This window comes from Salmo salar, chromosome 27 (assembly GCF_965601325.2).
Source record: "Salmo salar chromosome 27, fSalSal1, whole genome shotgun sequence".
Taxonomy (NCBI): Eukaryota; Metazoa; Chordata; class Actinopteri; order Salmoniformes; family Salmonidae; genus Salmo; species Salmo salar.
The window spans coordinates 46023286-46037976 of record NC_138317.1 but is presented as its reverse complement, the minus strand read 5'-3'; the positions used below and the strand labels follow the sequence as shown (position 1 = coordinate 46037976).

The 14691-nt window shown below is 43.0% G+C and overlaps 1 protein-coding gene across 2 annotated transcripts in view; it reads right to left on the bottom strand.

Annotated features, from left to right (window-relative positions):
* Nucleotides 1-7944, bottom strand: part of pip4p2 (phosphatidylinositol-4,5-bisphosphate 4-phosphatase 2) — a 46306-nt gene extending 38362 nt beyond the window's left edge. Inside the window, exon 1 of one of the 2 annotated variants that reach the window (XM_045709511.2) lies at nucleotides 7719-7944. In XM_045709511.2, the coding sequence (XP_045565467.1) occupies nucleotides 7719-7827 (109 nt within the window). In that variant the 5' untranslated portion in view covers nucleotides 7828-7944. The remainder of the gene's footprint in view (nucleotides 1-7718) is intronic. The other variant, XM_014178845.3, reaches the window with a different exon arrangement.
* Between the last annotated feature and the right edge of the window lie 6747 nt (nucleotides 7945-14691).

Genomic DNA, 14691 nt, shown 5'->3' with positions numbered 1-14691 from the left:
GTCTCAGTCTAATGGAGGGCAGCTAGCCGGCTGGGAGTCTCAGTCTAATAGAGGGCAGCTAGCCAGCTGGGAGTCTCAGTCTAATGGAGGGCAGCTAGCCGGCTGGGAGTCTCAGTCTAATGGAGGGCAGCTAGCCAGCTGGGAGTCTCAGTCTAATGGAGGGCAGCTAGCCAGCTGGGAGTCTCAGTCTAATGGAGGGCAGCTAGCCGGCTGGGAGTCTCATGGAGGGCAGCTAGCCAGCTAGGAGTCTCAGTCTAATGGAGGGCAGCTAGCCGGCTGGGAGTCTCATGGAGGGCAGCTAGCCAGCTAGGAGTCTCAGTCTAATGGAGGGCAGCTAGCCGGCTGGGAGTCTCAGTCTAATGGAGGGCAGCTAGCCAGCTGGGAGTCTCAGTCTAATGGAGGGCAGCTAGCCAGCTGGGAGTCTCAGTCTAATGGAGGGCAGCTAGCCAGCTGGGAGTCTCAGTCTAATGGAGGGCAGCTAGCCGGCTGGGAGTCTCAGTCTAATGGAGGGCAGCTAGCCGGCTGGGAGTCTCAGTCTAATGGAGGGCAGCTAGCCGGCTGGGAGTCTCAGTCTCATGGAGGGCAGCTAGCCAGCTGGGAGTCTCAGTCTAATGGAGGGCAGCTAGCCGGCTGGGAGTCTCAGTCTCATGGAGGGCAGCTAGCCAGCTGGGAGTCTCAGTCTAATGGAGGGCAGCTAGCCAGCTGGGAGTCTCAGTCTAATGGAGGGCAGCTAGCCAGCTGGGAGTCTCAGTCTAATGGAGGGCAGCTAGCCGGCTGGGAGTCTCAGTCTAATGGAGGGCAACTAGCCAGCTGGGAGTCTCAGTCTAATGGAGGGCAGCTAGCCGGCTGGGAGTCTCAGTCTAATGGAGGGCAGCTAGCCAGCTGGGAGTCTCAGTCTCATGGAGGGCAGCTAGCCGGCTGGGAGTCTCAGTCTAAGGAGGGCAGCTAGCCAGCTGGGAGTCTCAGTCTAATGGAGGGCAGCTAACCAGCTGGGAGTCTCAGTCTAATGGAGGGCAGCTAGCCGGCTGGGAGTCTCAGTCTAATGGAGGGCAGCTAGCCAGCTGGGAGTCTCAGTCTAATGGAGGGCAGCTAGCCGGCTGGGAGTCTCAGTCTAATGGAGGACAGCTAGCCGGCTGGGAGTCTCAGTCTAATGGAGGGCAGCTAGCCGGCTGGGAGTCTCAGTCTCATGGAGGGCAGCTAGCCAGCTGGGAGTCTCAGTCTAATGGAGGGCAGCTAGCCGGCTGGGAGTCTCAGTCTCATGGAGGGCAGCTAGCCAGCTGGGAGTCTCAGTCTAATGGAGGGCAGCTAGCCAGCTGGGAGTCTCAGTCTAATGGAGGGCAGCTAGCCAGCTGGGAGTCTCAGTCTAATGGAGGGCAGCTAGCCAGCTGGGAGTCTCAGTCTAATGGAGGGCAGCTAGCCGGCTGGGAGTCTCAGTCTAATGGAGGGCAGCTAGCCAGCTGGGAGTCTCAGTCTAATGGAGGGCAGCTAGCCGCCTGGGAGTCTCAGTCTAATGGAGGGCAGCTAGCCAGCTGGGAGTCTCAGTCTCATGGAGGGCAGCTAGCCAGCTGGGAGTATCAGTCTAATGGAGGGCAGCTAGCTGGCTGGGAGTCTCAGTCAATAGGTATTCTATTCTGTTCTATTCTACAAGGTATTCTATTCTACAGGGTATTCTATTCTGTTCTATTCTACAAGGTATTCTATTCTACAGGGTATTCTATTCTGTTCTATTCTACCAGGTATTCTATTCTGTTCTATTCTCCCAGGTATTCTATTCTATTCTAGCAGGTATTCTATTCTGTTCTATTCTACCAGGTATTCTATTCTGTTGTATTCTACCAGGTATTCTATTCTGTTCTATTCTACAAGGTATTCTATTCTAGCAGGTATTCTATTCTGATCTATTCTACAAGGTATTCTATTCTATTCTAGCAGGTATTCTATTCTGTTCTATTCTAGCAGGTATTCTATTCTGTTCTATTCTACAAGGTATTCTATTCTATTCTAGCAGGTATTCTATTCTGTTCTATTCAACCGGGTATTCTATTCTGTTCTATTCTACCAGGTATTCTATTATGTTCTATTCAACCGGGTATTCTATTCTAGCAGGTATTCTATTCTGTTCTATTCTAGCAGGTATTCTATTCTGTTCTATTCTCCCGGGTATTCTATTCTAGCAGGTATTCTATTCTGTTCCATTCTCCCAGGTATTCTATTCTATTCTAGCAGGTATTCTATTCTGTTCAATGCTACAGGGTATTCAATTCTGTTGTATTCTACCAGGAATCCTATTCTACTGGGATTTCTATGCTACCGGGTAATCTATTTTACAGGGTATTCTTTCTAAAAGGTACTATATTCTGTTCTATTCTAATGGGTATTCTATTCTAGCAGGTATTCTATTCTGATCTATTCTACAAGGTATTCTATTCTATTCTAGCAGGTATTCTATTCTATTCTAGCAGGTATTCTATTCTGTTCTATTCTCCCGGGTATTCTATTCTAGCAGGTATTCTATTCTGTTCTATTCTACCAGGTATTCTATTCTGTTCTATTCTCCCAGGTATTCTATTCTATTCTAGCAGGTATCCTATTCTGTTCTATTCTAGCAGGTATTCTATTCTGTTCTATTCTAGCAGGTATTCTATTCTGTTCTATTCTCCCAGGTATTCTATTCTATTCTAGCAGGTATTCTATTCTGTTCTATTCTCCCAGGTATTCTATTCTATTCTAGCAGGTATTCTATTCTGTTCTATTCTCCCAGGTATTCTATTCTATTCTAGCAGGTATTCTATTCTGTTCTATTCTCCCGGGTATTCTATTCTAGCAGGTATCCTATTCTGTTCTATTCTAGCAGGTATTCTATTCTGTTCTATTCTAGCAGGTATTCTATTCTGTTCTATTCTCCCAGGTATTCTATTCTATTCTAGCAGGTATTCTATTCTGTTCTATTCTAGCAGGTATTCTATTCTGTTCTATTCTCCCAGGTATTCTATTCTATTCTAGCAGGTATTCTATTCTGATCTATTCTACAAGGTATTCTATTCTATTCTAGCAGGTATTCTATTCTATTCTAGCAGGTATTCTATTCTGTTCTATTCTCCCGGGTATTCTATACTTATTCCCTCTATACAGCACTACTATAGACCAGAGTCCTATCAGCCTTATTCCCTCTATACAGCACTACTATAGACCAGAGTCCTATCAGCCTTATTCCCTCTATACAGCACTACTATAGACCAGAGTCCTATCAGCCTTATTCCCTCTTTAAAGCACTACTACAGGCCAGAGTCCTATCAGCCGTATTCCCTCTTTAAAGCACTACTACAGGCCAGAGTCCTATCAGCCGTATTCCCTCTTTAAAGCACTACTATAGGCCAGAGTCCTATCAGCCGTATTCCCTCTTTAAAGCACTACTATAGGCCAGAGTCCTATCAGCCTTATTCCCTCTATACAGCACAACTATAGGCCAGAGTCCTATCAGCCTTATTCCCTCTTTAAAGCACTACTACAGGCCAGAGTCCTATCAGCCGTATTCCCTCTTTAAAGCACTACTACAGGCCAGAGTCCTATCAGCCGTATTCCCTCTTTAAAGCACTACTATAGGCCAGAGTCCTATCAGCCGTATTCCCTCTTTAAAGCACTACTATAGGCCAGAGTCCTATCAGCCTTATTCCCTCTATACAGCACAACTATAGGCCAGAGTCCTATCAGCCGTATTCCCTCTATACAGCACTACTATAGGCCAGAGTCCTATCAGCCTTATTCCCTCTATACAGCACTACTATAGGCCAGAGTCCTATCAGCCGTATTCCCTCTTTAAAGCACTACTACAGACCAGAGTACTATCAGCCTTATTCCCTCTGTAATGCACTACTATAGACCAGAGTCCTATCAGCCTTATTCCCTCTGTAATGCACTACTATAGACCAGAGTCCTATCAGCCTTATTCCCTCTGTAAAGCACTACTATAGACCAGAGACCTATCAGCCTTATTCCCTCTGTAATGCACTACTATAGACCAGAGTCCTATCAGCCTTATTCCCTCTGTAATGCACTACTATAGACCAGAGTCCTATCAGCCTTATTCCCTCTGTAATGCACTACTATAGACCAGAGTCCTATCAGCCTTATTCCCTCTGTAATGCACTACTATAGACCAGAGTCCTATCAGCCTTATTCCCTCTGTAAAGCACTACTATAGACCAGAGACCTATCAGCCTTATTCCCTCTGTAAAGCACTACTACAGACCAGAGTACTACTGGGACCATGCTCTGGTCAAAAGTAGTGCACCATAGGAAAAGGGTTCGATTTGGCACGTAGCCTCTGTGTTCTGTCTGAGAGGAACGTAGCCTCTGTGTTCTAACTGAGAGGAACGTAGCCTCTGTGTTCTAACTGAGGGGAACGTAGCCTCTGTGTTCTAACTGAGAGGAACGTAGCCTCTGTGTTCTAACTGAGAGGAACGTAGCCTCTGTGTTCTAACTGAGAGGAATGTAGCCTCTGTGTTCTAACTGAGAGGAACGTAGCCTCTGTGTTCTAACTGAGAGGAACGTAGCCTCTGTGTTCTAACTGAGAGGAACGTAGCCTCTGTGTTCTAACTGAGAGGAACGTAGCCTCTGTGTTCTAACTGAGAGGAACGTAGCCTCTGTGTTCTAACTGAGAGGAACGTAGCCTCTGTGTTCTAACTGAGAGGAACGTAGCCTCTGTGTTCTAACTGAGGGGAACGTAGCCTCTGTGTTCTAACTGAGGGGAACGTAGCCTCTGTGTTCTAACTGAGAGGAACGTAGCCTCTGTGTTCTAACTGAGAGGAACGTAGCCTCTGTGTTCTAACTGAGGGGAACGTAGCCTCTGTGTTCTAACTGAGGGGAACGTAGCCTCTGTGTTCTAACTGAGGGGAACGTAGCCTCTGTGTTCTAACTGAGAGGAACGTAGCCTCTGTGTTCTAACTGAGAGGAACGTAGCCTCTGTGTTCTAACTGAGAGGAACGTAGCCTCTGTGTTCTAACTGAGAGGAACATAGCCTCTGTGTTCTAACTGAGAGGAACGTAGCCTCTGTGTTCTAACTGAGGGGAACGTAGCCTCTGTGTTCTAACTGAGAGGAACGTAGCCTCTGTGTTCTAACTGAGAGGAACGTAGCCTCTGTGTTCTAACTGAGAGGAACGTAGCCTCTGTGTTCTAACTGAGAGGAACGTAGCCTCTGTGTTCTAACTGAGAGGAACGTAGCCTCTGTGTTCTAACTGAGAGGAACGTAGCCTCTGTGTTCTAACTGAGAGGAACGTAGCCTCTGTGTTCTAACTGAGAGGAACGTAGCCTCTGTGTTCTAACTGAGAGGAACGTAGCCTCTGTGTTCTAACTGAGAGGAACGTAGCCTCTGTGTTCTAACTGAGAGGAACGTAGCCTCTGTGTTCTAACTGAGAGGAACGTAGCCTCTGTGTTCTAACAGAGAGGAACGTAGCCTCTGTGTTCTAACTGAGAGGAACGTAGCCTCTGTGTTCTAACTGAGGGGAACGTAGCCTCTGTGTTCTAACTGAGAGGAACGTAGCCTCTGTGTTCTAACTGAGAGGAACGTAGCCTCTGTGTTCTAACTGAGAGGAACGTAGCCTCTGTGTTCTAACTGAGAGGAACGTAGCCTCTGTGTTCTAACTGAGGGGAACGTAGCCTCTGTGTTCTAACTGAGAGGAACGTAGCCTCTGTGTTCTAACTGAGAGGAACGTAGCCTCTGTGTTCTAACTGAGAGGAACGTAGCCTCTGTGTTCTAACTGAGAGGAACATAGCCTCTGTGTTCTAACTGAGAGGAACGTAGCCTCTGTGTTCTAACTGAGAGGAACATAGCCTCTGTGTTCTGTCTGAGATTTGATCAGGCCAGCTCAGTAGAAAATCTTTCTTAACAAAGATGTGTGGTTAACTGTAGGTCAGTAGACTGTCCAGTCATTCCAATGGGGAGCTGTAACAATAGGGATGTGTATAGTACTGTATAGCTGTAACAATAGGGATGTGTATAGTACTGTATAGCTGTAACAATAGGGATGTGTATAGTACTGTATAGCTGTAACAATAGGGATGTGTATAGTACTGTATAGCTGTAACAATAGGGATGTGTATAGTACTGTATAGCTGTAACAATAGGGATGTGTATAGTACTGTATAGCTGTAACAATAGGGATGTGTATAGTACTGTATAGCTGTAACAATAGGGATGTGTATAGTACTGTATAGCTGTAACAATAGGGATGTGTATAGTACTGTATAGCTGTAACAATAGGGATGTGTATAGTACTGTATAGCTGTAACAATAGGGATGTGTATAGTACTGTATAGCTGTAACAATAGGGATGTGTATAGTACTGTATAGCTGTAACAATAGGGATGTGTATAGTACTGTATAGCTGTAACAATAGGGATGTGTATAGTACTGTATAGCTGTAACAATAGGGATGTGTATAGTACTGTATAGCTGTAACAATAGGGATGTGTATAGTACTGTATAGCTGTAACAATAGGGATGTGTATAGTACTGTATAGCTGTAACAATAGGGATGTGTATAGTACTGTATAGCTGTAACAATAGGGATGTGTATAGTACTGTATAGCTGTAACAATAGGGATGTGTATAGTACTGTATAGCTGTAACAATAGGGATGTGTATAGTACTGTATAGCTGTAACAATAGGGATGTGTATAGTACTGTATAGCTGTAACAATAGGGATGTGTATAGTACTGTATAGCTGTAACAATAGGGATGTGTATAGTACTGTATAGCTGTAACAATAGGGATGTGTATAGTACTGTATAGCTGTAACAATAGGGATGTGTATAGTACTGTATAGCTGTAACAATAGGGATGTGTATAGTACTGTATTACGGCTATAAGGGTAACAGGCTCTTCATCTGAAAAGCACTGTGATAAACAGGGTGAATAATGGGACCTAAGCATTCACATCCCCCACATGTGAAATACATGTGAATATTACAACACTATATGCTGGTATTATGTTTCCAGAAAGCACAGGGTGAAATTATCTTCAACAACATGCACGTCTGGGCCTATATGTCATGCATGGACTGAAGGGATAGGAATACAAGCCTTAACAAATCTATTTAATAGATGTTTATGATCCAGTGAAATAAAATGAATGGAAAGCAGTGAAATGATACATGGGTTATAAAACAGACTAATTTATAACCTGCAATGTTATTAAATGTTAAATAAGCCTAGTGTCTCACAATCACAACAAACACAATTTTCAGAGGGGTTTGCGAACCATAATTATATATTCTGATTGATAATATCCTTCTTGCTCATCTCAAGTAATGGCTAGGTTGTTTATGTTCTGACAACATCACTTATACCCTCGTAGATATCTGTAGAAAGAGGACTGGTTGGGTGGGTGGGTGGGGGGTAAACAGTATTACCCAGCAACAACAACAGATCGTGATCCGAGGCATCACTACAGAATACACAACTAGAAGAGGTATTGTAGTGGATTTATTCGACTAGGCCTTCTCCTGCTCTGTTCTTCTAAACACTGCAAACTCCACCTTCTGATTTCACATTTCTGCCGGTCGGGTTGTGTGTGTTTTTTTACACTGATGCCGTTGTCTTGCCCGTTACAATTTAACGCACTATGTAAAAAACATTGCTCAACACGATACGCCCAAAAACGTATCAGCATACATGGGGGGGGGGGGGGGGGGGAGTCTTAGCCTAACGTTGGTTTACCTCTTGGACTCGTGTCCTGCAGGTATGACGGCGGTTCCGACGGTGTGACATTCCCGGAGTTCGGTGCTGATAGCAGCGGGGACCGTTCATCCATGCCTTGGTCGGCCATGGCGGCAGCAGTACAACCAAACCAGACGAATAAACAACGATCTGAACGGCGACAGAGCCTCTCTTCTGGCCAGTGTTTCCTTGGGAGGGGGGTAGCCCGGTGGTAGCCTGCTGCTCTGGAGAGGCCAGTTCCTCGGAGGTGGAGCTACACGGACCTAAACCGGACCCGGGGTGGGAGGGATATGAGTAACGGAATGCAGAGAGAGCGAAATCCCCCCCACCCCCCTCCAAAACCAACCCGTTCCCCTCATGACATTTAGTAGGCCTGCAAAGTAGATCCAATAATAATTCTCATTCATACAGTTTGCATCCTCCAAAAGATCGATTGTAGGCTTAATAAACTACTGTTGATAGCCTTTATTCTATTCTATGTTTTAAAGATTAAACAAAACTATCCAAGAATCTACAATATTAAATTATATTCTGATCTTGGTGATAGATGAGGTGAGTTCCCTTGTAAAAATGCGGTAGGTGTGTGTCTAGAAAACAAATCGCTAGATAAGTCCAATCAATTCATGAGCCATTCTATATTATTCTATTCTCGTCTGATATATGTTTTATGTTTAACAGATGAAAAAACACTGAGTTGTATGCTGTCTGAATGATATAGCTGTGTTTTCTAAAACAAAGAGAATATATTCTTGAAGATCTTCTACTTTTCTCATTTTCACTAGTGTTACGAATCATAAGTATATTACATCGATCAGTGGTGGGGAAAAGTACGAATTTGTCATACTTGAGTAAAAGAAAAGATACCTTAATAGAAAATTACTTAAGTAAAAGTGAAAGTCCCCCAGTAAAATACTACTTGAGTAAAAGTCTAAAAGTATTTGCTTTTAAATATACTGAAGTATCAAAAGTAAAATTAAAGTATAAATAATTTCAAATTCCTTACATAAAGCAAACCAGACTACACCATTATCTTGTTTGTTTTTTTAGCCAGAGGCAGTAAGGATGACCAGGAATGTTCTCTGTTTAGTGAGTCCTCCAGATCAGAGGCAGTAGGGATGACCAGGGATGTTCTCTGTTTAGTGAGTCCTCCAGATCAGAGGCAGTAGGGATGACCAGGGATGTTCTCTGTTTAGTCAGACCTCCAGATCAGAGGCAGTAAGGATGACCAGGAATGTTCTCTGTTTAGTGAGTCCTCCAGATCAGAGGCAGTAGGGATGACCAGGGATGTTCTCTGTTTAGTGAGTCCTCCAGATCAGAGGCAGTAGGGATGATCAGGGATGTTCTCTGTTTAGTGAGTCCTCCAGATCAGAGGCAGTAGGGATGACCAGGGATGTTCTCTGTTTAGTGAGTCCTCCAGATCAGAGGCAGTAGGGATGACCAGGGATGTTCTCTGTTTAGTGAGTCCTCCAGATCAGAGGCAGTAGGGATGACCAGGGATGTTCTCTGTTTAGTGAGTCCTCCAGGTCAGAGGCAGTAGGGAGGACCAGGGATGTTCTCTGTTTAGTGAGTCATCCAGATCAGAGGCAGTAGGGATGACCAGGGATGTTCTCTGTTTAGTGAGTCCTCCAGATCAGAAGCAGTAGAGATGACCAGGGATGTTCTCTGTTTAGTGAGTCCTCCAGATCAGAGGCAGTAGGGATGACCAGGGATGTTCTCTGTTTAGTGAGTCCTCCAGATCAGAGGCAGTAGGGATGACCAGGGATGTTCTCTGTTTAGTGAGTCCTCCAGATCAGAGACAGGTGGGATGACCAGGGATGTTCTCTGTTTAGTGAGTCCTCCAGGTCAGAGGCAGTAGGGAGGACAAGGGATGTTCTCTGTTTAGTGAGTCATCCAGATCAGAGGCAGTAGGGATGACCAGGGATGTTCTCTTGATAAGTGCATGAATTGGACCATTTACTGTCCTGCTAAGAATTTAAAATGTAACGAGTACTTTTGAGTGTCAGGAAAAATGACAATAAGTACATTATTTATTTAGGAATGTAGTGGAGTAAAAGTTGTCAAAGATATAAATAGTAACACAGATGTCTGAAGTTTTGAGGGAGCGTGCAATTGGCATGCTGACTGCAGGAATGTTCATCAGAGAATGTTACCAGAAAATTTAATGTTAATTACTCTACCATAAGCCACCTCCAACATCGTGTTAGAGAATCGTCTGAGACCAGCCACCCGGACAGCTGATGAAACTGAGGAGTTTATCGGCCTGTAATTAAAACCCCTTTGTGGGGAAAAACTCATTCTGATTGGCTGGGCCTGGCTCCCCAGTGGGTAGGCCTATGCCGTCCCAGGTCCACCCATGGCTGCGTCCAAGGCCGAGCCAATCAGAATGATTCTGCCACAAGAAGCGCAAAACTAGAATAGTCACAGTAAGCAAAATGACTTTGAAAAGACGTCTAAAATACATATTTTCCAAATGTTGAAGTTAGGTTAAATGTAGGTTCTGAATGAAAGGTGAAAAGCTATTTTCCATTTGTTTAAAATATGTACTTTCCATGATGTTGAAAAAATATATATTTTCCAGACATTGAAAAATGTGTATTTTCCAGACATTCAAATTAGGTTAATTTTTAGTTCTGACTGAAAGTTAAAAATTCTTACTTTCCTGATGCTGAAAATACGTATTTTACAGACGTTGAAATATGTATTTTCCGGATGTTGAAATCAGGTTCATTTTTGGTTCTGAATTAAAGTTTGAAAAAAGTAATTTATATTAGTCTATGTTTGGGCCAAATCAAGGCTGGTCCAGACCGGACAAAATCTGAATCAAACATGGACATCTATGATTGGCTCAGATTTGGTCCGGACCAAAAACCAATGTTTGTGGATTTTGGAAATCAAGGGCGGTCCAGAACAGCACCAAAATAAAAATACTTCTAAAAGGCGTAGGCATCAGTCCGTGCTTACTGAGATGTAGCTTTCAGTGTTGCCTGACATTTTATTCTATGAATGAGCCTACCGTTTGTAAAACATCAAAAAACGATGTCTGGAGAGGACCAAAAAAAGACGTCCAAAAGACGTCGGCTAGTGCTTACTGGGGTGTAGCCAACCATGTCGCTCTCAATGGAATTTTATGAATGCCCATCCATGTGGTAGGCCATTGCAATGGCTTTATTTGTCCTGATTCCTGTGACTAATGAATTTATCTATTTAAACTCTGAATATCAGCTACCCAACTTTATCAGGAGTTAACGCCTATTTGCAATACTCAGCGGGAAATGCACAAGTACTTTATTTTTCGTTATGATCAGCTTGTCAAAAATGGAGGGATTCAAACTTGAAACCACTGATCATGACAATGGGGTGAAACTCCTGGACAACAGTTGTGATTGTCCATTCCATATTGTCCATTTTACTTTGAACTGTACCGTTTTTAGGATGTGTTGTTTGTTAACATGACAGCTCATGTTTTATTTGATCGAGTGCCATTTAGGTTTCGGCTATTTGATCGGAGAAACCTGCATGATGTAAAAATGTGTCCATCTCATTACATTATCATACATTTTATCTCCAGCCTTTAGGCTACAGAAAATAACCAAATACTCGTTCTACCATATCCTATGTGGAGGAACTGTTGGAGCGCAGCAGAGAGGCATCTCTCCAACAGCACCGCAGAGAGATGCGTTGAGAAATATTTAACTTTGACAAAGTGGACACTGCTTATCAAAGGACGGCATCAGCGCTCACCTAAAAAGCCCTTATGCCACTGGCTCAGAGAAATTGTCATTGTTTTTTGGGGCAGAATTATGTGAGTTTTTATGTGTTGTTGTTCTTGGTGCGTCTTGGTGCGTCTCGCCCATCTGCCCAGTCATGTGAAATACATAGATTAGAGCCTCATTTATTTATTTTAATTGACTGATTTCCTTATATGATCTGTAACTCCGTTAAATTATTGAAATTGTTGCATGTTGCGTTTATATCATTGTTCAGTATATTTTTACTTAAGTATTTTACACACATGATATCGATCATATATCTATCTACCAGCCATGAAGAATTATACATTACAATCAATCATTCTGTCTTCGAAACGGTGAAAACATTTCTGGGCAATGCAGTTTTTGGACATATTTGTTATTTAGTTAAGCTTCACTAGCGTTTTGTTCGTTGCCAATCCCATATAATCGGTTTTTGAGAATCCAACGTTTTAAAAGAGTCCTGAAAAGAATAATATGAAGTTGAAATTGAAAATGAATTTGGACTGAAAGTCAAGTTAAAACGACCTCCGTCGACTACAATCTAAGACCTGACCAATCAACTAAGGAAACTGACGTGATGACCAATGAAAATCGCGATATTTCAATAACCGGAAGTATGCAGCGCAACACGTTTAATTTGATCTGATTCTACATTACAGCAAAAAATCATAACGTTTTAACATGGATATGTTACAGTGTTTATAAACGAAACAAATACAGTCGTGGAAAAGGTAGACGAGGATCTGTTAGTAGGAAGAAGGATCTGCAATTAGATGTCGGTTTAAGATTTATAATCATATCGTTGCTGTAGTAGTAGTTTGCGTTGAACTTGTAGTCCCGTTGTAACACCCTGAGTGGGGTAGATATGACATGCCTATCTGTTATTCTAGCTAGCTACTCATTTTATTTGTATTTTTAATTTTTTTTTATAACAAGTCTAACTTTTTGAAAATCAAAACAGCAGTTTAGTTTAGTCAAATATACTTTTATCTGTGTTAAGGTTAACTAGTTAGCTAATTATTATTATTGCAGTATGACTACCGTAGGATATTCTTATGGCTGTATGACCTAGATAGTTTGTGTGTATGTATTGATATGTCGGCTACGTCTGCCATTAAAAAATATATGTAGTTCTGTCCTTGAGCTTCACAATAAAAATATTTAGCATCTTCATAGTGGTAGGCATGTTGTGTAAATCAAATGATACAAACCCCCCCCCCCCCCCCCCCCCCCAAAAAAAGTCAATTTTAATTCCAGGTTGTACGGCAAGAAAAAAGAAAAAAATGCAAAAGGGGGGTGAATACTTTCGCAAGCCATTGTACCTCCAGACACTCCCAAAGACATGGGACAGCTGGGACAGGTTGTTACTCTCCATGTCTGCTAGGGTGGCTTGGTTAGATATGAGGGTGGGGGGATACTTTTGGAATAAACTGATTTCTCATCAGGTTTGTCTTCTGATTGAAGTGCAGCAGTTAGAGTGTCATTGTTTCAATATGTATATAGAGGAAACATGCAGCTTCTAGAGTCATTACAGTGGCGTTGTTGTTAAGTGTTAATGGTCCATTATCAGGGCTCCTGTTCATCAAATACTCAGATCTGTGGGCCATTAGTGAATCCTCTGTTGCTGACATGACCAAAGTGCCTACATGAAGCACCAAGCAGCAGCTCTGTATAGAAGAGCAGGCCAAAGATTGGATTCTTGTCTCCAATTACATGCTGACCAGACTGCCTGCGCGCATGTTGATGTTTGTCCACCCACACCAGACGCGATCATGACACGTAGGTTGTAAATATCAAAACGAACTCTGAACCAACTATATTAATTTGGGGACAGGTCGAAAAGCATGAAACATTTATGTCAGTTTAGCTAGCTAGCTAGCTTGCTGTTGCTAGCTAATATGTCCTGGGATATAAACATTGGGTTGTTATTTTACCTGAAATGCACAAGGTCCTCAACTCCATCAATTAATCCACAGATAAAAGTTTCTAGTAATCTCTCCTCCTTCAGGCTTCTTCTTCTTCGGACTTTATATGGCGGTTGGGAACCAACTTTAAGGTGCATTACCACCGCCAACTGGACTGGAGTGTGGACCTCAGTTCATCTTTCAATCACCCACGTGGGTATATGCTCCTAAAAACCAATGAAGAGATGGGAGAGGTGGGATGGTAGACGGGGGACAAGCGTCACAAATAGAGCCAAGTTCTATTTTAGCGCATGGCTACGCAGACGCTCGTTGACGCTCACGAGCAGTGTGGGTGCAATGATTGAATAACGTGACGCGAGCGTGTTTTCTTCTCGTTGTCCCTCAGTCCTACCCTTCTTACTTCTTGTTCGATGATCAACATGACTTGGTAGACTAGCTAGCTTTCAGAGCAGGTTAATCAATATCTCAAAATCAAAGGATATTTTTAAAGGATAATCATCTCCAGATGTGGCGAACACTGCATTAAAACAACCAAACTGTTCACAAAAACGGAATAATTTAACCAAAATAAATCACGTTTTAGGAGGAGCTCTCCCTTACTGATGCTGCTCAGTTAGACAGTGATGTCACAATCTGTATAAAATGGGCCATAACCTTAAAACTATCAGAAATCCCACTCTGTAACTTTGATATGCCTGTAGAAAATCCCCAAAATCATGGTGTTTTTGTTCTTCTAATTTGGTGAGTAATCACCTGTATGTGGTTATGAGACGTCTCAAGCCCACTATTTCTAATATTCTGTAGTTTTACCCTTTTTTTTTTTTTCTCCATTATTTCAAAAGGAAATTCAGTATCACTTGTGGTCCACTCTGCAGTGTCACTCCACGATGTGTATAAAATATCACCAGTGTGTGTTTTCAGATGAGTTTGAGAAGTATTGCAGTGACGTAGCAGACACAGCCGCCTGGGGTGGACAACTGGAGGAACCTTAATCAGTTGTTTTATCAAAGGACCCAACAGAGCACCTGGTGTTATAATGATTTTATAAATCAAATTTGTCACATTTTTATTTAACTAGGCCTCTACCGGCCAAACCCGGACAACACTGGGCCAATTGTGCACCGCCCTATGGGACTCCCAATCAGCACCAGTTGTGATACAGCCTGGATTTGAACCAGGGTGTCTGTAGTGACACCTCTAGCATTGAGATGCAGTGCCTTAGACCGCTGCGCCACTCTGGAACAATTGTATAAGGAAATCAGTCAATTGAAATGAATTCATTAGGCCCTAATCTAT